This window comes from Halichoeres trimaculatus, unplaced genomic scaffold (genome assembly GCF_033239565.1).
Source record: "Halichoeres trimaculatus isolate MK-OKI-2021-1 unplaced genomic scaffold, fHalTri1.1 fHalTri1_scaffold_5, whole genome shotgun sequence".
In the NCBI taxonomy this organism is placed as follows: Eukaryota; Metazoa; Chordata; class Actinopteri; order Labriformes; family Labridae; genus Halichoeres; species Halichoeres trimaculatus.
Window position 1 is genome coordinate 27,724,488 of NW_027437183.1, and position 25,269 is coordinate 27,749,756.

Consider the following 25,269-nt stretch of genomic DNA (forward strand, 5'->3'; position numbering starts at 1 on the left):
ATTCACAGTGGAGTATTTTTCTTTGACCTCCAGGGCAGAGAGGAGGATTGAGGATGAAGAAGAGGAGAGGAGTCAGAGAACAGTCATGGGAGGTAGTGAAGATGTATGCTCAGTGGAAATAAACAGTGAAATCCCTGCTGGTGATGTTAAGAGATGTTTTCACTGGGCAAGCGAATTGAAGGAGCCCAGGCTGCGACTTGTGAAACAGAAGATCCAATTATATTGACATTTTACTCGTGCACACAAGCTCTATACAGACTGTACAGACATCAAGTGTAACAGAACAGGACTGTAAAGATAAAAGGTAATGACACACGTTCGTTTTTGCACAGTACTTCCAGTGGAATATGCTGTGACTCAAAGGTTTCCTTGTGTTTACACCTTCAAGAATAAAACCATGCTTCTCCTCACTCCTCTGTACTTTTCTCATCATGTTGCTTCCAGCGGGCTTTCTATGCCTTTCGCACAAACTTTCCTCCCCAGTAAAGCTGGGTAATGACAGGGTGGAACAGGAGGTTAATGACAATAGAGGCACCCTGACAGGAGAAGCTAACAGTAGGGAACCAGGAATAGATACGGCTGCAGAAAATACGGTACGCTGACAGTGCCAACGGGAAGTGGAGTGTGTGGGTGGTGCTGCTGAAGCTGACACTGACCGTATGGAACCAGAACTTGACAATCGGAGCGTTGTAGAACTCGTATATCTTGCGTCCCATGGGTATGAGGCGGTGGCGGTTCTGAACCTCCTCAACGTCCTTCTTTCTTGACGTCTCGGTGGTTACCTTACCCAGCATTGCCTTGGGGAATGCAAACCCCACATGAAGCGAGGGAGGGAGGGAGGACAGGGAGATTCACAGGATAGAGAGAATGGGAAGAGGGTAGACGTGTATTTGAAATAAAGAGGAGGACGTGTAGGGGAGACACAGAGATAAAGAGAAGAGAGGAGGTGGTATGAAGTGAAATAAAAGAAAAGGAGGGAAAAAGGAATAAAGATGAAGAAGTTACAACATGATGACAGAAGAGTTTAACACCTTAAATCAAGCAAGCTCAGGCAATGTGATCATTCCAAAATGTGAAATGTGTGTTTGAGGTGAAGTGTTGGGTGAAGGCTGGTAACACAATGCGACAAAAACACACACACACACACACAAACACACGACACTCATGGATTGTGTCTCAGACAACAAAGAAGCAGAAGAAAGACAAGATAATGAAAAAAGAAAGAAGACAGAAAAAAGGAAAGATAGAAAGATAAGACAAAGATATTTCATTTTGATCTGTGACACATTTCCTTATCCATGAGAGAGGGTTCAGAGCCCGCTGTTTGGGATGGGTCATGGTCTGAATGTCAAAGCAAAACCAGACCTCTGAGGGAGTTCATTCATGGGATTTTACTGTTTCTCCAGAAGTATTCTGTCCTCCAAAGACAAAAAGCAGTAACTACATACTTCACTGACTGCATTTCTATCAATGTTCTGCTCCTCAAAGAGACAATAAAACATCCCAAGTATGTGGGCTGCACTCAAGTGAAGGCTAAAAGCTAGATTTTGTTAATGATTCTTCTTTAGTGTTTGCTCTAAATAGAACATATCTATTTCTACTGAACAATGTTTGGTTGTTTGGTTTGCTACTGTGCATAATTACATGAAGAAACAGCTAAATCAATACATTATGGAGGAGAATAAGTCATGTTAAAGGAACATGACATGTTTGCGTTATTGCATGAGTGTTATATCTTTCCTGTCTCTTTCATAGTGGAGGTTCAATCCAAAAAACCTGTTGCCTTTTAATCTTGTACAGCCACTGTAGTTACTAGGCAAATATAAAGGCGTCAAGTCTGTCCAGATATCCTCTCTCTATAAATACAAGTTTAGCGGGAAACCAAAGAAAGAATCAGTCAGTGGACAATGTTTTTTTTTTTTTTTTGAATGTGTGAAACATATATAGCCAAAGTTTTGTCCAGGGCACACTCAAATATGGCCTTTGGGATGGAGAGATTCAGATGCCAGTGTGTAAATCACACCATGCCTTCAGTGATCATGCACATTATGCGATCAGCAAGTGGACACCAGCTATCACACAAGCTTTGACATTCATCACAGTGTGGTTTATCTTCAGCATCTGAGCCTGGGACAATACAATCTCCCTCTGTGGAGCACCAGACTGTGTTTATCAGTATGAATCTCTGTGTGATTCATAGGTTTCTGGAAGTACATCTGCACAGCCAGAAGCCTGGGCAAAGAACGGGGCTCATTGCAGATGCATCCCCTGGCAGAAAGGTTGTTTGTTCAACACCGCATTGCCTCGAGGACATGTGCAAAATAGCCCCTGTGTGGATCTTTGCTCTGGCTTGCTGTCTGGGCTCTATGCAAATGGAGAGTATGTACAGTGGTGCTGTAAGGCGTTCAACTTCAGTTCAATCAGAGAGTGGGACTACCTTAGATCCTGTTAGTGTGATACCACTGACTTTCAAGTTCAGGTCTTGATTTGAACACACAAACTGGATCTTGGTATTGTCTCTTGACTTGATTGGATTGAAATGGAACGAGTCCCAATTCTGCTGTACATTCATGTCTATGCAGATGGACCAACTCGTCCACTGTGAGCTGGGAGAAGGTGCTCAGACTCTGCATGATTTAAGCTCTGCAGCAGCAGGCGGACAAGGTTATATAATGCAAAAGCCTGGTCTCCCATGCTCAGCAGCAGCCGACATGCTGAGTGGTGAGCTGCAGCAAGCCATCAACGATGGGACAGAGTGAGGGGCAGCAATCGGCTCGCATACAGTACTGTACCTTAATCAGAACTGAGCTTGAAGAGAGAAACAAAGAGAGAAAGAGCCACAGGAGGAGAGGGAGCAGAGCCCAAAAGAACACAAGGAATAAAGGGAGAGCTGGGCCCAAAGCGAGAGCGACCAGAAGAAAGGCAGAGAGAAAAAAAAAAAAGACACGAGGGAACCCACAAGCAGCGACAGACTGAGACGCTACAACTCCACGACCATGTCTCTGCTGAGACGACAAGAAACAGTGATGGCCGATTGTCCTGGAAGGATCCAGTTGGCCAGAATAAAGAAACAAGTATGTGTGTGTAAAGAAACACTGCGTTAATCTGAAGAGACACAGAATCTGGGTTGTGTTTGCTCATTAGTTCTATAATATTAACAAAACATGTATGTGCCAACTAAAATCTTCATATGTGTTTAGATTTGGAGATGCAGGGCTGAGGTGGGTTCTCTCACCACGGAGTTGTACTGCGTCTCACAGTAAGATCTTACTGTGAACTCCATGTCCTCCTCCTCCTTCTCCTTGACTGGTTTCTCTGGCTCCTCCTCCTCTTTCTCTTGTAGGTAGGCCTCCTGATCTTGTGGCATGTAGGACATCTCATCCTTGTTCTTGAACTCTAGACTCAGGATGGACGGAGGCAGAAGCAGCCCTAATATCACCTGAGTTGAGGGAAGAAGAAAGTTTGGGAGAGGAGATCTTTGGTTTTATGTGCAAACTTGAGAAAAAAACAACCCTCTGTGCTTCCTACAACATTTAAAACTCCCTCCTGAGCTCCTCAACATCAAACCCTTGACTGCACAAAACTAAACAACAAAGTCCTGGTATTTTTTACACCACCACAGCAAGAATTCTCAAAGCAGAAGTCAATTAAACAAGCATTACTCGAGACAAGCAGCAAGGGTGCTGTGCTGCCAGTATGGATAAGAACACACACCTGCATCAGAAAAATAAGGCAGGCGTGCAGTAAACACTTCAGACACTTATTGGCTTAAAAGAAGCACACTGCAGAGGAGGATGGGGAGCAACATAATCAAGTGTCTATTCTCCTAAAAAGCAGCTGTCTTTTAATTTAGCTGTTTGTTTTTTTAATTGAACCCACAAAAAATCTGACAGGCTCCATTGACACCAGTTTCTGATCAGCAAAGGCACAAAAATGAAGACAATTTGTGTGATACTGTAAAAACAAAACAAAAACAAAACCTGCATATGATAAGATGGGTAAAATCTGACTCAAGGGGAGTAGCAACCAAGGAATAAATTAAAAAAACCTCCCTAAAAGGAGGGATCTCAGCCTTTCATGTCATCTCTACATCAAAGGGGTCAAAAAACGTTATATCAAGAGTCACCAACTGATGTGCGAAGAATTCAATGCACTTACTTTGCATTCATAGTCCTTTTCTAGCCTCCAGTGACTAATTCTAGCCAGATTTGTGGACCAAGGATGCCGACTGCTATAGCAATTCAAATCCTGACAATTTTAACTTGCTATACATCATGAACTCCTAAGGGCCATGGTTCTTGTTTGTTCAACTTGTGGTTTCCTCTCCCTCTTTCTGCTCCAGTGATCTTAACAGCTCGGAGCTGAGGGCTTGCTCCCCCCCTCACTCCTGCAAAGGCCAAACACAACTTAAAGCATTCTTTTTCCCCTGCTACAAGAAGCTGGCCATCCTTTCTCTCTTTATGTATGGATAAGTGCAAACCCAGCCCTCGCTTCAGTGGGTCCTAAGGAAATACCTCTGTGCCCTGTGATCTGTGCCTTGATCCTGTAGTTCCTGTAGTTCACCAAATTACCCTCGATTTCAGAAATGTGAAGCATCAGTTTCAGGTCTTCTTTAAGGTCATTCTGTTCCCTCTGGTTTACCAGAACATCGTGGGCCTGTGCAAATGAGGCTGAGGAGAATGTTTCACCAGGACAGCAACCACGTACAGATACTATACATTCCTAGAGTTACCTGTCCAGTGAGCATCAACCACTGGATGGTCCTGCTCCTCCTCATCTGCACAACTACAAATAACCTTGGCGGCGGCACGATCAGGTCTGTATTTTATCATTTTATCTATATAAGTACACTTGTATCCTTTTTTTGTGATCAAAATGGTAAAACAAAGAACATCAGAAAACCTTAAAAGGACTGCAGGTTTTTTTTAACCATGGTTACAGTTGTCATGGTCAGACCAGTTTAAACCTGCAGCTTTGACTGTTAAGTCTTATTTATAAGAACTTTCAAGAAAAAAAAAAGTTTTCTATCAGTGCAGTTGGTGTCAAAGTGAGTTTTACTTATTCATGAGAACAATTTATTTGTGTGAATATGTTGAATAGAGCCAATTAATTGGCCGATTATGTCTGTCACAGATTAATCAACATCTGCCAAAATGTAGCCGGTTATAAAAATTTTGCTCCGCAGGGGATTCTGTCACTCCTGCTCCTGTGTGTCTGTGTGTTGGGCTGCACACTGCCCGAGTGCCCGCCCCCTCCGTCCACCATTATCTAATATAAGACCATAGAATGGCGTTATAACGTCGTGTAAATTGCTCATTGTGTGTTTACATTTTTAATTATTTTTTATACTTACTGTGTTTAAAGTTTGACTTATTTATTTTTATTGTCATTATTATCATTGGTTTAAACTACAGTTCTTATGTTGACAGTTTTATAATTAAAGTTCCTTGTTTTAATTTAATAGTGTTCTGTCTCTGTCTTGAATCATATGGGTATTATAACGATTTGTGATTATATACAGTATATATTCTGTGTATATCAATGAATTTATTATATGTATTGGCCGATATATTGGATATCGGCTTTGCTCCCAGAATCGGTATCGCATCGGCCCCAAAAATCCCGTATCGGTCGGGCTCTAATGTTGAACTTTACATCTGTTGTGTGTGTGTGTGAGTGTGTGTGTTTTCTGCTTTATGGATCCAAAATCCTGTTCTCTGCCAGTTCAGCACCCTGTTGTTTTTGCCAACATACAAGTTACTGGCACACTGTTTGTGTACAGATGGGTTCATGAAAGTTATAACTCTGATTGGACAGCTTTGAACATTGTGTCCAATGCAACCTTTCAGTTTAAATGTTTACAGCAGGAGGGTATTCAGCAGTAATCTACTGCTTCATATCCCTACCCACCCCCACATATGACCCCTGGTAGATGTAAAGATCAAATACACTCCACTTTCCACTAAAACTCTCAGCAGACCCCAGATCAACAGAGTGGCAAAAGCCATCTCCACAGCAGCTTCTCAAACTGGTTGAAGGGTTTTTTTTTCTCACAGGAACAGACATTTGGCTTCTTCTTTTTTTTTTTTTACCTTCAGGCCGGAGTTCTTGCGCATGCGCAGGCGTCCCATCCACATGTCTGTCAGCAGCATCTGACTGCAGGTGTGCGCAATGAAGTCTCTGTGTTTGGCTGCTACAGCCAGCTGCAGGCAGGTGGCGTTGCTCCAGTTCTTCAGCTCATACGTCAGGAGCTTCATGGCCATCTGCTCGTCCTGTTTATAGGACTGGTCTAAGAGTTCCACTGCCAGCTGGCCGAACTCTCTGGGAAATTATATACAGGACATATACAAACACACAGGGAGACAAAGAGAGTAAAATACTTCCTCACTCTTCAGATAGAAGCAAATCTGATTGAACAGGTCAGAAAATCACTGACCATCTGCACAGACTCTAAAGAGATTAAATTAGCATGCAAACACTAACACAAAAACACATTTAGATATTACATCTTTCATATCAACACATCATGTAGACATGGTCAAGGCCAGACATGTGAAGCATATCTAATACAAACTGCAGAGGGTCCAAAATCCTCACTGGTTACCCCTTCTATCTTTTCCAAGGTGAGTGAGTCAGGAGTTTCTGTTTTTCTTTTTTAATGATGTTTGTCCACAACATGCTGATCTCTAAAACTGTTAGGACATTTCAGGGAGCTTATTATAGAACTAATGTGCTATAATGAAGAAAAGGTTGTGCTACCAACACAAAGAAGAACACAAAAAGTAAACAAAAAAACCTCAGAAGCCTCTAAAATTTTTAAAACAGCAAAAACAAAACACCAACCCTTCCAGACAATAAGTCAGATCGATACTCTGAGTTTTAGTTTCAGTCGAATTTGAGCATCTGGAAAAAACTTTTCTCCAGAACACACACAAACAAAGACACACACACACACACACACACACACACACACACACACACACACACACACACACACACACACACACACACACACACACACACACACACACACACACTGGAAGCAATCTCTTCTTCTTGGTTTATTGTGTTTATCAAGAGACTCACACACTGCAGTGTTCATAAAATCAGGCCCAACAAAGTCTAAGAAACAAAGCTAAAGTTTCTGTTGTACTGAATATAAAATACAAATATTGTTAAAGTGTATTATAGAAGATGTCTCAGAGTTAAAACTCCCCACAGAATGTAAACATTACTGTATGTGCTTTCACACATCATTAATAGCACAAGCTCTCACATATGTCCCTTGTGATAGTACGAGAGGTACGCACACACACACGCACAGACACACACGCACACACACACACACACACACACAAACAGCAAAACCACAAATTAAATTGTTAAGATTTATGTAGTTAAATAAACTCTTGGAAGAAAGCCATTGTAGAAAGTAATCTCCAAGCAAGATGCTGGCTTGCTGTCTTAACATTATTTCTAGCGCCAGTATTTTCATACAGGAGCCTATCTTCTTCAGATGCATACTCTTGCCTAATGATGGTGTAAGTTATCAGAGTTCTGTATGTATGCCACTGAAAGCCTTTGGGAGCAAAAAATAACCTAAAACAGGTCAGTGTGCAGAAAGGAAGGCATGTGTGTGTGGATGTACACAGTATATAGGCGTGTGTGGAAGTGCTGGAAGTGATGGAAGAACATTTGTATCAGTCTTTCAGAGCTGGAGCTTCACAGATAGGTCAGATCCAATAAGCCTTACTAAATCAAAATGTGTTTGAAACCAACACAAGCTGGTGTGTGTGTGTATGTGTGTGTGTGTACACGCACCTGGAGTTGTGGTTGAGCTCCTGGGAGATGTCGTCCACCATATCATTCTCTGAGGCCTCGTGTGCCATGGCCTTACACAGCTTACACGCCACCAATGCCTTGGCCATGGCCTCCTCGCCATGTTGCCAGAAGAACAACGCCATCTTCTGTCGTTTCATGAGCACGGCCCACACCATGAGCTCGTGGAAGGGGAAAGGGAAGTGGTTAATTTCAGGGTCATCTAAGTCGATGTCCACTTCCTCCTCTCGTTTACGAGTTGTCTTCTGACGTCCCCTGCGGATCGGCATGTCGTCCTGAAGAAGATCAATAGAAAGTGAGTGAGGGTGAAGGAAGCAATAGCTGAACAGACGTCCACATTTGGGATGACTTTTTACTGAATACATTTTTTTATGATCTTCTGCTATAAATATGGTTCAGCAGAACAGAACCAAGATCCTTAGTTAAAGCTTAACTTTATCTTAAAGGTCCCATTTTATGCAAAAATAATTTTAATAAGTCTTTTAGTGAAATTTGTGGGTCTTCGGCTTTCCTCCCAGCCCACAAAATGTGATATTTAATGACAAAACCTGTACTTAGTAGTGCTTGTGAATGTAAAATCCTGACCTAAAATGAGCTGTTTGGATTTTGGGGATTTGCCGATGTCAGCGATTCCCTTTTTTTGACCAATCAGGAGCAAGTCTAAAACTGCAAATATCCCCAAACCCCCTCCCCGCTGCTGGGAAGAAATCTCTCCAGCAGCGGGGAGAGGAGTGTGGCTGTTTTTGGCTGTAAACAACCACATAGCTCCATGCACAAGCTTTCCATCTCAGAAGAAGATAAGACTAAGTGGCTAGAGTTCATTTATCAAGGAAATGTCCCAGCTACACTCAGTAAAACTGTGCATGTGTGTGCTAGTCGCTTCACTGCCAACTGCTCTTCCAACTTTGGACAGTACAACAGAGGGCTAGAGAATAGACTGGTCCTGAATCCAGGCGCATTACCAACCATCCACCAACAAACCTCGGACCCTGGAAATGTGAGTATTTTAAATGCTGTGTGCTGTGGAGCAGATGTAAGAGCTTTTCCTCAGTGTCCCCCCTGTCTCTGTGTTAGCTTCAGGATGCTAACTTTAGTTGCAGTTAGCTTGTTGTTTTAGCCTGTAATGTTACGGTTAACGAGCTTAGCTGTTTTCTAAATATTATGCACTTGGAGCTCGTGGCGCCGCTCTCAGTGACGTGGAAGAGCGGGGCGGTATCAGCGGTGGCTCATTTACATATGAAGGCCACGCCCACTAAATCAGAGCGTTCTGAACAGAGGGGCTATGAGAGCCTGGAAACAATGCTGCTGTGCTTGATTTATTGGCTTTTTGGACCAAAACATGTTACTACCATTTCATTAAGACATCAATGATCCATATTAAACTGCAGAAAAGGAGCATAATATGGGACCTTTAAAGCATTTAGTCAAATCTATGGGTCTTAAATCTATATTGTAAAGGAAACCCAAGAATCTGGATCACATTCAGCGGTCTAACACAGACTTTAACAGCCTGGCCCTGATTTTAGCCACATTATGATGGATTATTTGTGGGAGTCAGATCAGCTAGAATCTTTAAATTTATATTTTCTGAACCTTTTCACCTTCCACATGAAGAAGCAGCAGAAGCAAAATCAGACCTTGGAAGACACAGTTATAAGGACAAGGCACCACACACAACATTAACAGATTAAGTCTCCCACACGTTTTAGATTTTCACTTTTTACCTCTCTTTCTTTACTTTTCATTTAATCCTTAGTGGAAAAATAAGTCTTTGAGTCTTACGGTTGCCTCCCTGTCTCTGGAGAGATAAATGCTGCCAGTTAGCGTCTAAATGGCATCGCAGCAGCAGTATTGATCTCCAATAATTTCACATTTCAACAATTGAGGACCACTGACAGCTGACCGATAACTGAGATCTGAGAAATGGCTTTCAGTGGCTCTTCAAGTGCTGCCTGCTGTGAGATAGGTTATGAGAATGTGTAAAGATATGATAATGATACAGTATTTAATCATCCAGTTGACAGTGACACCTCTCTTTGAAAAATTAAGGTTAGCTGTTTAAAAATCATGCCTCTGCTGTTCTGATTATATGACAATCTGGATCACAAAACAATGTTAAAACATTAAAGTGAAGACTGGACACAACAGCTGAGAGATCACCCACTGACAGGCAGACAGATATGAAACAGCCAGACACAGGAGGGGACGGATGGCCATGCATGTTAGATATGAACACCTCAGAGAAAAGTGTGTCACACATGCTGTGATGAAAGCTTTATGATGTGAGAGTTTACCATGTGTACTCCATGGGAACACATGGGTACACAGCACATCTATTATGTAATTATGCTTGGTCAGTCATTACCCATTCAGCTATATGGGCTGCTCTGACATGTTTCATTGTGGTTGTGTATGTTTATGCTGTCCACAGTTATGCATGTATGCATTGTGTCTTCTGGTTCCATAAGTCGGAGGTGGAATTTAAGTGGAAACAGTTTGCACAATGTGAAATATATCAGTGAGTGTATTAGAGACCTAGCCTTCACATGGCCTGGAAGTGCATATAGATTGCTTGCAAAATTAATTTAATATGCCTCAAGGTCTTCCTTTCAAAGACCGCAAGGCACACTGCCCACACTTAACCACTATTTCTAATTAAAAGATTCTGCAGAGTGGCTCACATCGAACCCTTTATGAGGCAGAAAACTGTGTTTTTGATGAGAGAAGAACAGAAAGGAACGACTGAATAACAGCTTTGATGAGAGCGACACTCACCTCCATCCCCAGCAGTTTCAAGGCTTTGGGCTAGAAAAGCAACACAAACATTAACAAATAGAACAAGACTTTGTGACTTTTATAGAGTAGCTCACTCTATAAGCACAGTGCACATGGACGGACACACTCACTCCTAGGAGCACAGGAATATTCCTCTCCTTGGTAAGTTATTCATTTTCTATGGATTCTGAGTACAATGGCAACAACAACGAGGGATTTGGTGCTTGCATGGTTGACAGAGTGCTTTACAACCACCTTCACTTTCTAATGGTTGGGTGTTTGCGTGCGTTAAAGCAGAGTGTGTATGTGCTTTTGGTACAGTACTGTGGATCCGTATTAAAGCAGGGCATGTATGAATTATGCATTCATGAGCCATCATCTGAGTTGATATAAATAGCACAGGTCTCCTGTGGGGATTTTCATATCTGCATCTATTTTCAAGCCTTGTTCTAAGTTAAAATGTGTTAGTGTGTGCGTGCGTGTGTGTGCATGTGTGATCGCACGTTTGTTTCATCACATTTTGCCTCTTTGCTCAGTCTCTGCCCACTTTTTGATGTGCTTTATCAGTGTCTCTCCAGCTGCTTTGTTGCTGCCAAGGCAGACGTACAATAGATTAACAGGCTAATGGAGACACACATACACACACTCACAAACAAACAAACACATACAATCACACATAAATGTGAACTATCAAGCAGAAACATGGTGTTTCAGACACAGTTGTGTATACTTCTTTTTTCGTCACACCTGTGGCAGTGTGTGAGGTACTGAGGCAGAGTCAGAGGGTTTTATGTCAGAGCAGAACATGATGATAAACATGGTGTGTGCTGTTTTAAACACAAACAACATGCGATTTTAATATTCAATCCCTCCTCTCTGGTTGAAGGTTTTCTAATCAGTGAGATGACGGGCTGTAGTAGTTGCAATGACGTGGGAATATTCTTATGTGGGGTTATGATGGCACATGATGAAGAGCCGCTGCTATGATTGATTCATTGTGTTAGCTGATAATAGAGTGTGATATGCTGCTACTCTACTTGATATGGAAATGAAAGATAACAGGAGGACCACTCTGAGACTGACCAGCACTGGATCATAGGAGCTAATAGTTTTAGAAGATTTATGGACATCTCTGCATTCATTTATATATATCTTTTTGTCGAGCTGAGATGTGCAGATTTATAACCTTCATGCATTACTACAGTTAGCAGTTGCACCTTGAAGACAACCATGTCCTGCCATTTCATTTAAACCTTCCCCCACTATTCACAAAAACTGCAAAGAACAGATCTGAATCTTGCTGTGTAAAAACAAAACACAATACAGTGCATACTTCATGAATTATAACAACAACAACTAATAACTAACAATGATCACAGCTGATACGTTCAAATGTGTTTCCTGCACACCGTCATTAAAAAAGCAACAAAATGTTTATGTAAATACTAATTTACCTATCACAGCTGTAAGGAAAAGTTTGCCCTGGGTCAAAACACTACATCAAAACATTACTTTGTTTATACTATTAAAAAAAAAAAACTGATTTCTCTATGTGGTGTGTATGCAGAGGAGGGTGATGCACTCACCCTTTTAGGTCCAAAAAGGTTATGGTACAGAGTTCTGAATCTCTTCCTGGTGTAGTTACACCGATAAGCTCCTCCCATGAGGTATTCAATGACCAGTCCGATGTCGATGAGGCTGATGCGGTAGTCTGGTGGCAGGTTTCCCTGGAAAATCAGACAGTGTTAACATGCAACAACCCACGGCTAATAATCTACGAAGGAGGGTCAAAAAAGAGGGAAGCACAAGAACAAAACAAACCACACGGTCAGACACACTCACTTCACAAAATCCATATCAAACTGTTTTTGGCTAAGAAAGGAAAAACTTGATTATCGGATTCACCTTGAAGTAGATCCAACTGAACCCTGGATATTCTCGCTTGGAAAGAACACACATTGTCAGTGAGTAAACGGCACGGTAAGCAAAGAGCAGGGGAAATGAGATACACAGAAGCTCTCAGGCAAGATCTCTCTTCCAGCCTCTCAAAAACATTATCGCAACCAGATAGTGGTTCACTTTATGCCTTTGTAAACCAAATTATTACAAAATATGTGAAGCTTGGAGCTTCAGCTTAAATCTGGGGCTATCCCTCTTATTTCATAAATGTTTGAACCAAAATCTGGTCACAGGTATTAGCCCTGAAAGCTATCTAGAAAATGAATCCTTACATTCAGAGCTTATTCTCTTGAGAAGAATAAGGAGTCATAATGATGGGAGAATGAAATCTCAGATGTATTATGATTCATAGAGGGCATAGAGTATCTGAAGACAATTACAAAGGAAGTTGAAAAAAATGAATGATTTGTCATAATTTCTACTCTGGGAATTAATGAGATCTTCTCAGGGAGGTTCAATGCAGTCTTGAAGAGAGGAAAAGAAGGATAAAGTGGTAATGTCTCATTAGCCTGGAAGAGAGGGGCATGGAGGAGCAGAGAGGGAGCGGTTAATGTCGGAGGACTCATTAATGAACAGAAGTCTCTACATGTGATGACTATAACCATATCAGCACTTACTGCTTCTCAATGTGCCCTCATCATCCAGCCCACATCCTGCTGCCAATACCCTGACTCCCCACTGTTCCTTTGAGCTACACCAATTACCTGACATGTCTTTACACCTTCTTCTATCTCCACTCAGATGTGAGATCCTAGAAATCCCTCCTGACCTCCTCATCCATAGCCTGTCCTCATATCCATAGATTCAGGGTCCTTGGAGGTGAAGCCAGGAAACCCCTGAAGGCTAGCTGATCTACTTTGAAGTTCCAGCAGAAACAGATACTGCTTAGCTCTGTATATCTGCATCTCAAAGTAAACAGCCCTTCACCTCCTCATGGTACTGACATGTAGAGTTCAAAAGCACCTGACAGGGGTCAACAAGGGGCTGTTTTAAGTCCCAGCGGTGTAAAATCAAGCTGTTTGTTAACACCTTGTGTGAATATTCCCTTAGCTTACAGCACTGCATTATATTACTCCCAGCGTTTAAACCAACTTCTCCAACAGTTGCTTTAATTTACACTTTAGTTGTTTGAGAAACTTCTGAAAAATCAAACAGATTATTACCCCATATCAGCCTTCACAGAGCAAAAACAGTAAAACTCCTCAGTCAAATGTGTCCTCCTTCCTTTAGAGACAGAGCACTAAGTGTATTACTACCAACTTTTATATATATACACAAAAGAACATTTTATATTTCCTCTCTCTTGGAAATCCATTTTTGGCTCTGACAGCTGTCGTCTGTAAGCCAATCTCCATAATTCTCTGCTTTCAGCCCTTTCCTGTCTTCACATGGTGTAATAAATGGACCAGATTGAACCTGAGAGCAGAATTCACTGACTCGTACAGCTGTTAGCACGACACCTACTACATCTGTACAAAAATAAGAAAAGCCATTTATCAGCATCACAACGCAACATCCTGCAGGAGAGAGTGAGAGACAGAGAAAACAAGCAATGACATGTGACTCGTGACTCAACCCAAGGATAGCAGTTGTATCTAATTAGCATCATATTATGATACAACAGCAACACAAAAAGCTCTCAGCTACACTAAACACACAGCTCTGCCAAGAAAGGATGAGGATGTTTTGCCATGCACTACGGTGTGTGTTCTGCATGTGTGAAAGCGGCGTGGTGATGTTTTTGTCAAGTATAAACTGCACATTTCCTCTGCAGGGACTTGTGTTCATAGTTGTGTTTAAACACAGAGAGAGGGAGGAGGAGGGGGAGTAGTTACAACATTCAGCTTCTTCAAGACTCCCTGAGGAGCATGCAGCATTACTGTAATCAGTAACACTTTCATTAATGAACACCTCTCAATGCTAATGGTGGCACTGCTGACCTCTCCATCATCCCTGAGCACTGGGGTCGCTCCTAATTGGTCTGCAGACATGTACTGAATGTACGATTTTATCTTGTTGTTTTTATTGCAATAATCACCAAGATGCTATAGAAGATGTGCAGCATAAGCATTTTGTTTGCTTTAGTGGCTTAAACACACACACAAGAGATGATTTCACTTTTTATCCTTTTAGCAATCACACATCTTGATTTGCAGTTTAAGCCAAGGGAACACCCAGTTTGACTACTCGCAGAACCCTGCGATAGAGCTCCTCAAAACGACAGCACTTAAAAGTGACATAAAAGATGCAAATAAAAACAGACATGAATAAATTGGTGGTGCCTACTAAGTTCTTTCTTCTCAGCCTCACAGCACTTCCACTAGAGCCCCAGCTGGCTCAAACTCAAGTACTGTGGATAGAGTGATGTTTAATACATGTAGTGTTTGTTTACCGCGGCAGTGCATGCCTTCGAGAAAGAACAGAGTAAATTGCAGAAGAGTCATGATAAGGATGGAAGTCGTGCACAGCTCTACGCAGCCACTGCAGCCTGTAGCTCCAGCTGAAAGAGAAAAGCCGGCCTCTGTCTGCAGTGAGCAGCAACTAGAGCAACCCAAATGTAGACCAACAGAATCCACCCAAATAAACAGCAACAACATAAAACACACACTTCAAAAAAAGCAACTGGATCTAGTCAAACTTGTCCTCTTTAATGAACACATTCAAGCCAACATTCCCACATAGAGAGCCTGAACAGCCATGGAGCTATGGACAGCAGTGATGGTCATACCTTTTTAACATCTCTGACCAGGTGGTACAGGGTGTTGGACGGTCCATGTCTCTGTTAGAGAAAGAAAAAAAAAAAATCTAAGAACTTCATTTCAACCACTAAAAGCATTTAGAGTCCCTCAGGACCAAGCTGACCTTGCTTACCATGCAGTTAATAACAAGCAGCATGCTATTAATTGCGTAAATTACATAATCTCATTATCTCAACAGTTTGCAAAAAAAAAGAAAAAGAAAAAGGATGGTCCCTTGTGTTTTGCTAAAACATTGTACCTCCTGTATTTACATAACTATCTTTACCGTGTTGTAAAGCTCTTCCAGCCTGGAGAGAGTGAGGAAACGATGCATACTGACACCATTTTCAATCAGCAGCTTAACAAAGTCAACTCTGTCCAGAACTAGTGCATCCAGCATCGCCTGCTCCAGGGAACCGACCTGCAGTGAGTGGGAGGAGGATACATAAACTGAAGATACCAAACACGGCCCACACTGTACACTACAAACCATACACAAGCAATGTATGGAAACAAATAAAGCTACACCAATGTGTTATGTAAGTATTTTATACAACATGTTGGAGGAGCTGCAATAAATGGGTTTACATGTATGTTGAAACTGGTATAAACTCCCTCATGATTTATCCATTATAAGCTCTATATCATTCAAAGTCCCAGAAAGAGAGTGTAGAAATAAAAAGGACAATCAACACTTTTATCATTGTTATGAGCTGCATTTCATTTTTCAGTGATGATAATTAGTTACTACAGATAACAAGCATCAGATGCAAACACCAAAATAATAATGTGCTACAAGGTTTTTTTCAGGTAGGACATCACCAGGGACAATGCTCAAAGAGGAAAAAATGCCCTGCGACCATGATCCATATCTCTGCCACAGTATGTAGGTTTATGGTTCTTACGGGCCACTGCTGTCCGTAGATGAAGATCTGACTGCGGGCGATGTCCACTCTGTTCCACGCCAGAGCCAAGCTCAGCTGGTCAGGAGCTGAAGCATTGGCACCTGTGGGAGCAGAGGATATGGAGACAATGTCATTTTCTGGGGACAAGTTTTTTTCAGTAATGAAACATCTATTATCTATTATGTAGTGTTCATTTTAGTCTCTATCTTCCTCCTCCAGATTTGGATGTTTTTGTCGTTAAGTGAGTTTTATTTTGTCTGTTATAATATGTACTATATAGCATGTCACGATGTCAGAATCATAAAAAGGAGGCTTTAGTCTTTGTTGCCATTTCAACACAGTTTGTAGGAATGTGCTTTTTTATTCAAACAAGATGTGACAATAATATAAACCTGCCTCATAAAGAAAAGCCCGTCTTTGCTTTGCTTTCTTCACAAGTGTTTGAAAAGCTGACTGCTGAATTGACCCTCCTCCAGCTGTGGAGTCTGTGCTGAAATTTAATGATGGCTCCCTTGATATCAGCGTTCAGAGCTGAAGAGACTTCTTCTTACTGCAGGCTGGCTGGATTTTTTTTTTTACACTTAACAATGTGTCCTTGAAGCTTTTTTCCGTGTTTGCTTAGAGGATGAAGTTTTCACACCAAAGAATGACAGCTTGTTCTCTGATGCCTCACTTTAGTTAATGCTTCATCTCATGTCTGCATAAAATTTTGAATGCGACAATGTTTCCTTGATTTGTTGTGTCAGAACACTCAGAGTGCTTTGTGTGCAACATCAACATGAGTGTGATGGAACAAAACAACAATTCATAAAACAAAGAGAGGAGACAAAAAAGAACAAAAGAACTGACTCTGACCACAAAAAAAATGGGAAATGTGTCGTTCTGAACTGATTTGCTTATTAAAACTGGTAGAGGACAACATGTTTATAGAGCTGGACTGAATACTGATTAACAAGAAACATCTGGTACTTTGTCATCTCTGAGAAAACTTTTCTCAAGGTATGTCAAAACAACCTCATGCAAATAATCGATCAACTGGAGCTAGAAGGATGTGTAATATTTTTAGTGGCAGGTCATAATGTAAAAATATTTGAACATTCATCACTGTATAAATCAATGAAAAGATCATACACTAGATAATTTCATTTTAAAGGTGTAATTTTCCTTTTTCTAATTCCATCCACCGGCTGCATTAGCTGTGACACATCTGAGAGCTGTTAACAAACTGCCGTTGAACGAAAGAAGAAGAGAGCATTGGTCAAAAGCTGATAAACTGTGTGTGATGCTGTAAACAGAGACTTCTGTGGTCATCCATGACGACATTTGTACTGCAGGCAAAAGCAACTCAAATCTGATGTTTTTACTGTGACTCAGATCTGATCTTTCTAAAGTTTGTAAAGCACAAGTCACACGGGATCAGATCTTTTCAACCAAGATTTGGGTCACATGCTTCAACAGTGGAGGTACTTCTTCCTGCTCACACTCATCTGCTCATAGGTTTGTCAGCTTCCACAAGACATCACTCTCAACTTGAAGCTATAAACCATGACTAAGACAGTGACTGCCACATTTACTTCCATAAAACACTGTGCTGAATGTGACATCTTTGTTGTTCTTTTGCAAAGGTGGGTCAGTTTAGGACTCTGACAAGTTCACATGGGAATCTGATAGAGGCCACATCTAGAATGTAGTGTGACAAGCCACACACACACACACACACACACACACACACACACACACACACACACACACACACACACACACACACACACACACACACACACACACACACACACACGCATACAGGTATGGGTGGTTTATCGGGTCCCTTTTCCCAAACCAGCCCAGTGGGGATTTATGGGGACCTATGTTTCCCTTTGTCCTACAGAGGTGCAACAAAGAAAAAACTGATCCCAAAATAATGGAGAAAAATTCCTGTCTATTTTTAAGTTAAATATTGTGAAAGAATCTCAAGCTTTGACGACTTGACATTTAACAGGACTACGAGGACCGGCGGAAGGAGGCGTTTCCTAGAACATTGGGGAGTTATAAGGACACCCCGGTTTATTGGGACATATGACATACACACACATTCAAAATCAGGATGAAACCCTGGTTTGTAAGAGCTACCCTGGTTTTACTGGACATTACTTACACACACACACACACACATATACACGCACAGTCAGGACATAACCCAGGTTTGTGAGGACTACAGTGGTATAACAGGGCACTAACCATAAACACAAAAGAAAACAGACAAAAAAGAAAACCTTCACCAGATCTAACCTTAAATCCAACCTGAGAATTCAGGCTCGCATTGTGAATCTATGAACCCTGAATGGAACTCATGGAGAAAAATAATCACATTTTGAATCTTCAACAACCACATTGAGTCATTTTAAAGAGAAGCACCCAGTTGAAGGTCATCCACAAAACAACTGCAGTGGCCATTCAATGCTCAATACAAACAATAAATCAGGACTTCATCTCATCTTTGTAGAGGGGGAAAAGCTGCCAGAGTCAACAGCCCTTCAAGAAAAACCATTACTGCAAAACTGACAGAAGCAGGTGAGCTGAGACTGCACTTGTTCCAGCCTGTTGAAAAACCATCTTTATGAGTGATGTTGTAAAAAAAAAAGTCAGTGGTTGGTTTCCTCAAATGATGGTTCAGTAGTTCCCTGTGAATACAGGAAGTCAAAGCATTTTTGCTTGAAATGCCACCTGTCGAATGTTTTAGTCTAACCGAGCAGCTAAAATAAGAGCAGAAAGAAATGGTCACTTTTAATTCAAATTTCTCCTCTCCCTCCTTGTTAGTGATGCTTTGAATTGGCTGAATCAGTAAATATTCAACAATGAGATCCAGCACAAAAACACAACGTACTCTTCACATTAATAATTTACCTGCACACTGGGAGGAGTTACCTGAAATGAAAAGGATAAAGTAACAATCCCCCTTTAGAGCCTTCTGAAAAATCCACTGTAATTATAGTATAATACTAATCCCCTGTGTGTAGACAGGACTAGGTAATTTTTAATAAGCACACCAGTGTTATCACTTAAAGGCCTGTGCAGCATTACTGAGGCTTAATGTTCAGACAGAGAGAGAGGTCTGCTAATGAGATGCAGAGCTGACTAATAAGAGCTTAAGAGGAGGTGTGTGTACACTTAGAGGCAGGGTGGTCTTGTTTTATCAAAGCTTTGTGGCTTCAGGCTATCGGCCTGCAGGGAAGTTGAACTGCCGCAAACTGATTTTAAAGACCCAGTCTTTAGGACATTAGCTTCTTCAGTCCATCGATAACGCCAGACTTGCCCCTCTTTCACACCAACCCCAGCTGCACTTTCCATTCTGCTCTTTCACTTCTTGCGTTTCCTGCTTCCCAACTCAAGCTCACACACTCAAACCTTGTCTCTTCTCCAGCTCTTCCTCTGTTCTCCCCTCACTGCATATCCCTCACTCTGCTGCGCCTTGTTGAGCTTCAGGCTGTGGCTTAGTTCTTCACCATAGAAGTCTAATCCAGCATTTAAAAAAAGCTCTGAGGCAGGATGTGACTGATTTCATTTTACACTAAAAATCCTAACGAGTCTCATTCATGCAGCAGCAGCAGAATGAGACCTGCATGTAAAATGACCCTCATGCTGTTTACCATAAAGCATTCTTCACCCTTTTGTTCCACAGTAATCCACGCTCATCCTTTCATCTCCTTTTTTACCACTTTTTCTTACTTCCTCTTGTCATAATTTATTTTTTTAGTCTTGCACATGCTATTCCTATCACAATATGAAATGAATTGAACTGACGAGCACTAAAAAAATCAGGAAAGATTGTGGTTTAACAGATAGAGTTGACAGAGCACATGATGGAGACATGTGTACACAGTGAAAATTATTGGGCCAGAGAGTGTGTGCACAGTGAAGAGCATGGAGTGATGCATTGGCTGAGAGATCATGCATCTTGACAACTACACATCAATTATGTAAAATGCTCTCCCTCTCCAAACCAGTCTCCTTCTCCCTCTCCCGGGGAATAAAATGTTTCTCTAAGGAGCAATTCTTCAGAGAGCCGATCATATGCATTGAATCTCTAAGCAGTCTCAGAGGACTTGCTGTCTCTTTCCACAGGGCTGTGATTGTGCTCTTTCTGCATTCACACGTTCATGTATGTGTTTGAGTGAGAGTGTATATGGGGATTCTAGCAACCATGATCAATGGAAGACACTGGATAGCCAATCGAATGTATGGATCTGTGTGAGTCTGTAAGCGTATGTGATTGTGCCAGTGGCTGTGGGAAAACTGGAGTCAGAGATCAGATAGAGGTAAAGGAACGCTGGGGAGTAAGTTCAAAGGTTATGGCTGCATCAGGGACATTTTCAGTTTCTTAACAATCAGGAACAGTCAGGAACACTCTCTTCATACACTGAACCATTTATTACCAATTGAATACAGTTAGAATTGGCGTTACAGCTCTGCCTTTCAGAGTGCTCCCAGGGTTAGCCGATCAGCCTGCTTGAGCTTTCCAGGGAGTGTATAGAACCCCCCCCCATATATACAGATTAAAAGGATGTATAAACAGTGGGGAAAATAAGAATTGAACGTGTCAACTATTTTCTCATCATATTTATTTCAAAAGATGCAATTCAAACAAAATTTCTACCAGACATTGGTATTAACTTAAATAATCCACACATGAAAAGAAATCACAACATTCAGGTCCATAAATAATGATTATGTGGAATTAATTACGATAACACAGGAAAAAAGTATTGATTATACTGAGACTCTTCTAATACTTAGTGGAGAAGCCTTTGTTTGCAATGACAGCTTCCAGATGCATCTTGTGTGTTTTAACTCATCGCCCACACTACTCAGGTGTGATTTTGGCCCATTCCTCTGCACAGATTATCTTTAAATCTTGAATATTCTTTGCCTATTGTTTTCTCTGTAACAATTGTACCTGCTGCCTCCAAGTCTTTCTGGAGCACTTTCAGGGTGGTCCTTGGCTCATTGAGTACTCTTCTGACTATCTTTCTGACTCCCTGGTCAGAAATCTTGCAAGGAGCTCCTGTGCGTGGCCTGTTGATGGTAAGGTGGTGCTTCTTCCACTTGTGAATAATGGCCCCAACGGTGCTGACTGGAATATTCAGGTGCTTTGATATAAGTCTGTAACCAGTCCCATTCTGATGCTGAGCAACAATCAGGTTGTGAATGTCTTCAGAGAGCTTTTTGCCTTTACCCATCATGAGGTGTGTCGTATTTAACTGCTTGGTGAACAAACAACCTTTTTATAGGACCATCAATTTGCTCTAGCCCAGCTGATGTTGGTTTGCACGAATTGGAAGTTCAAGTAATGATTAGACAGATTTCAGGTGGTATGGTGCATTTCCTTGCCAAAGTATACAGTCTTTCCATGATGTGTTCAATACTTATACTATAATACTTAATTCCACATATTCATTATTTATGGACTTGAATGTTGTGAATTCTTTTTATGTGTGGATTATTTCAGTTAATACCAATGTTGGGTAGCAAAGAGTGAAGAAGTGGGTTTAAAGTCACCGCCTTGTTATTAGACACATGTTATTAGAAACTGTGATTGGTTGAGAGGGGTTAGTGATTGAACATCAGTCTGTCAACTGATCACAGCTGGGCATATGACTTCCGTGTCTTGCATGAACTTACACTAACTTCATTTGGCTCAATTCTTGTTCTTAGCTACTACATCACATTTATTTCCAGCATCTTCTTCTGTCCCTCTTTAGCTTAGTGCTGCTATCATGCTGAGTGATGAATTGAGTTGCACTTAAAAAATGGGAGGGAAGCCGAGCTAATTGTTAAGCTTAAATCACTTGTGCAGGAGTGTCATAACGGCTGTATGACATAACTAGTGAACAGAGTGTAAAGATAAGAGACAGGCTTCAGGCGTACAACACTGTGAGCATGTGTGGAGATATGAAATATGCAAAACAAGAGCCTCCTTTCTCTTCATGTCCCTTTTAAAAGTGATTACTGACCTCAAAAGCTTTATACTTGATGAATGTCAATTTAATTAAAACATAGGCTACAATAGAGATGGATATAAAGACACAGTGTATTTAATAATTCATTGGTTCCATAATTATCTGTCCCTGGCCACACAGCTAATGAGCAGCAGTGTAAATGCTAATTGATTATTCTGCAGGTGCAGATGCGATTCTATTTGCAAATTAAGTAGGCCACCACTGGAAGCTTGTCTAAAACCGTTTCATGTTGTCTCATCGTTGGTCTGGTAACAGGGTGGTGTGACAGTGAACACCCTGGGACCAACAGCCAGTATGTTAAACATACACAAAAGTTTTCTGCCCAAGTTGAAAAATCTGACAACAGCACCTTTACAGAGCAAAGGAATGGCTTCATCTGTACAAAAGCTTAAAGCTGAGGGATAAAAATAAGAAAATAATCAAGCAGACCAGGATTAAATGGGATAGATAATGAAGCTCCATAGTTGTGCCCATAGCACTCTACCTCTGTGCTTAAACGATTAGAAAGAAATGATCTAATAAACTTTGATTCAGTCTTTACACAGGATGTTTGGTTAGGAGCCTTTTTACCTCTCTGTTATTATTAATTACTGGAAAAGCCCCTTAACAAAAGAAAATCGAGGTTTTTGCACCGAGCATAAGACAAAACATACTTGTTTGGTTTACATCCCAGCTCCAGAGAGAGGGATATTTCCTCAAGTGAAATCTATCACCTTTTGTTCAGAGAAACAAGGTAACAACACCCCAGGAGGATTACAGTGAAGTGTAATCCACTTACAGTGCTTACCTTCAGCACACACAGACACACACACACACACACAAGACAAAACAGTGCATTCACCAACCTTTGAGTAGCGCAGTCAGGATGGCAAGGTCAATGTCCTGATGACCCTCAGACCCCATCCGGAAAACTGTTATCTGTAAGATAGACAAGAGGAAGAAAAAGACAGAAACAGAAAGAGTCAGGTGCATTGATACAAAACAATCTGAACTTTTTGAGGTGACTTCATTGAATGGTTATGTTTTTGTGTTTGAATATATCATAACTTCTGAAAAAAAAAAAAAAAATTCTGTCATTTCCTTTCGAGAAAGTGCTTCCCTTGCTGGTTTACACGACTTCTCTTAAAACACTGCAGCAGAGGTGCTCTGAGGGTGAAGTGATGGAGAAGAAAGACGTGTTATTGTTCTCATGTGATGTGCTGTATCTCCACTTCAGACACTTTTTCTCCCTTGTCAGTCGCTTTGAGAGAATCACAAACTTTCCATTCCAGTCCGCTCACGGTGGGGACTGAGCAGAGAAAATGCTGAGGAGGCAGGTAAGCAGAAGCCGAGTGAAAACATGACAGAGAGAGATCAAATATAGGTAAGTAATGGAGTTGTTGTTTGCTGATGTATTAGTTTAGTCTTTCTTTTGCTGTGTCAGATGGATTTGAATTTGCATCATATGAAGGAATTTCAGATAAGGCCAGTTAAGACCAGTGTCTGTAAGTAATGGTGTGGCTTAAAGCTGCAATTTTAAAAGGTCCCATACTATGCTCCTTTTCTGCAGTTTAATAAGGATCATTGATGTCTTCATGAAATGGTAGTAACATGTTTTGGTCCAAATAGACAATAAATCAAGCACAGCAGCATTGTTTCCAGGCTCTCATAGCCCCTCTGTTCAGAACGCTCTGATTTAGTGGGCGTGACCTTCATATGTAGATGAGCCACCACTGATACCGCCCCGCTCTTCCACATCACTGAGAGCGGCACCACGAGCTCTGAGTGCACAATGTTTAGAAAAAAGTGAAGTTCGTTTACCGTAACATTACAGGCTAAAACAACAGGCTAACGGCAGCTAAAGTTAGCATCCTGAAGCTAACACAGAGACAGGGGGACACTGAGGAAAAGCTCTTACATCTGCTCCACAGCACACAGCATTTAAAATACTCACATTTCCAGGGTCCGAGGTTTGTTGGTGGATGGTTGGTAATGTGCCTGGATTCAGGACCAGTCTATTCTCTAGCCCTCTGTTGTACTGTCCAAAGTTGGAAAAGCAGTTGGCCGTGAAGTGACTAGCACACACATGCACAGTTTTACTGAGTGTAGCTGGCACATTTCCTTGATAAATGAACTCTAGCTACATAGGGCTCTAATTTTGTGGCGCAGCGCAGGGGGCGCAAGCCTGGCGCACCCTGCGCCATTTTGTGCGGTGCACCACCGTGCGCTGCCAATTTGACAATTTGGTTGACCATCTGCGCAGAGATGGTTGTGACTGCGCGCCAGGGGAAGGTGTCAGCAGATTCATGTTGGCGCAGTGACAATTTCGTGCCAAAAAAGTGCGCTGAAAGCTCGCCAGCTCCAACCTGGTCTATCCTCTGCGCAAGGCAGAGCGCACCATCCGCAGCTGTAATTTGGTGACAGGGGCACATGTGGGTACATGTCATCAAAGCCTCAGAAGCAGGTTTCCAGAGTGTCAGGCACATTTTAATGCAGTAAACAATCACAGTAATCGCTATTTAATGTAACCGCCTGAACCAGCATATACATTTGTATCTATAATAACTGTCCCGTCACATCTGATGTCAGATTAAAGCCGTTTGGAAAGTTAACCTGATGGCAGCTGGAAGCTTGATGCACATCTTACAATAAACAGCCCTAACATCTGATACTGAGTATATATCTGGCTTCTCTCATTTCATTTAATTCAAAGAAAAGAGGGAGAGAAAAGACGGAGTAAAAAGAGACAAAATAAATGTGTGTCACTCAGGATTTACCCGAGATTTCCCATATTTCTCTGTTTTAGTCTTTATTTTTGACGTGATCTAAAGAGATGGAGTACATTATTGTCAGGAGGATGAGGCGGAGACACCGGGAGAATATACAGTATATCACTAAAGGCTCTGCTTGGCGATGACAAACCAGGAGTGCAGGTGGATCAAAAGTATTCTGAATGGATAAGCCAGCTGTGTTACTGTCTCTTAATGTTGTACTCCTATTAATGGCAAAGGAACAGATCAAATCTGTCCTGGGAGCTGGCCCACACGGTGACGCGCT

At 41.5% G+C, this 25,269-nt stretch overlaps 1 protein-coding gene across 18 annotated transcripts in view; it reads right to left on the reverse strand.

Moving 5' to 3' along the window:
- The window catches only part of trpm3 (transient receptor potential cation channel, subfamily M, member 3), a 157,128-nt gene that overhangs the window by 16,393 nt on the left and 115,466 nt on the right, over positions 1–25,269 (reverse strand). For 4 of the 18 annotated variants that reach the window (XM_074670990.1, XM_074670984.1, XM_074670988.1 and 1 more), the window contains exons 9-19: positions 23,079–23,151; positions 16,217–16,317; positions 15,598–15,732; positions 15,302–15,352; positions 12,520–12,555; positions 12,201–12,341; positions 10,615–10,644; positions 7,822–8,114; positions 6,093–6,321; positions 3,272–3,439; positions 657–797 (exon numbers count right to left, since the gene is read on the reverse strand). In XM_074670990.1, coding sequence (XP_074527091.1) covers positions 657–797; positions 3,272–3,439; positions 6,093–6,321; positions 7,822–8,114; positions 10,615–10,644; positions 12,201–12,341; positions 12,520–12,555; positions 15,302–15,352; positions 15,598–15,732; positions 16,217–16,317; positions 23,079–23,151 — 1,398 coding nt within the window. Of the gene's footprint in view, positions 1–656; positions 798–3,235; positions 3,440–6,092; positions 6,322–7,821; positions 8,115–10,614; positions 10,645–12,200; positions 12,342–12,519; positions 12,556–15,301; positions 15,353–15,597; positions 15,733–16,216; positions 16,318–23,078; positions 23,152–25,269 lie in introns of all 18 variants that reach the window. The other 14 variants (XM_074670993.1, XM_074670985.1, XM_074670991.1 and 11 more) reach the window with 6 other exon arrangements.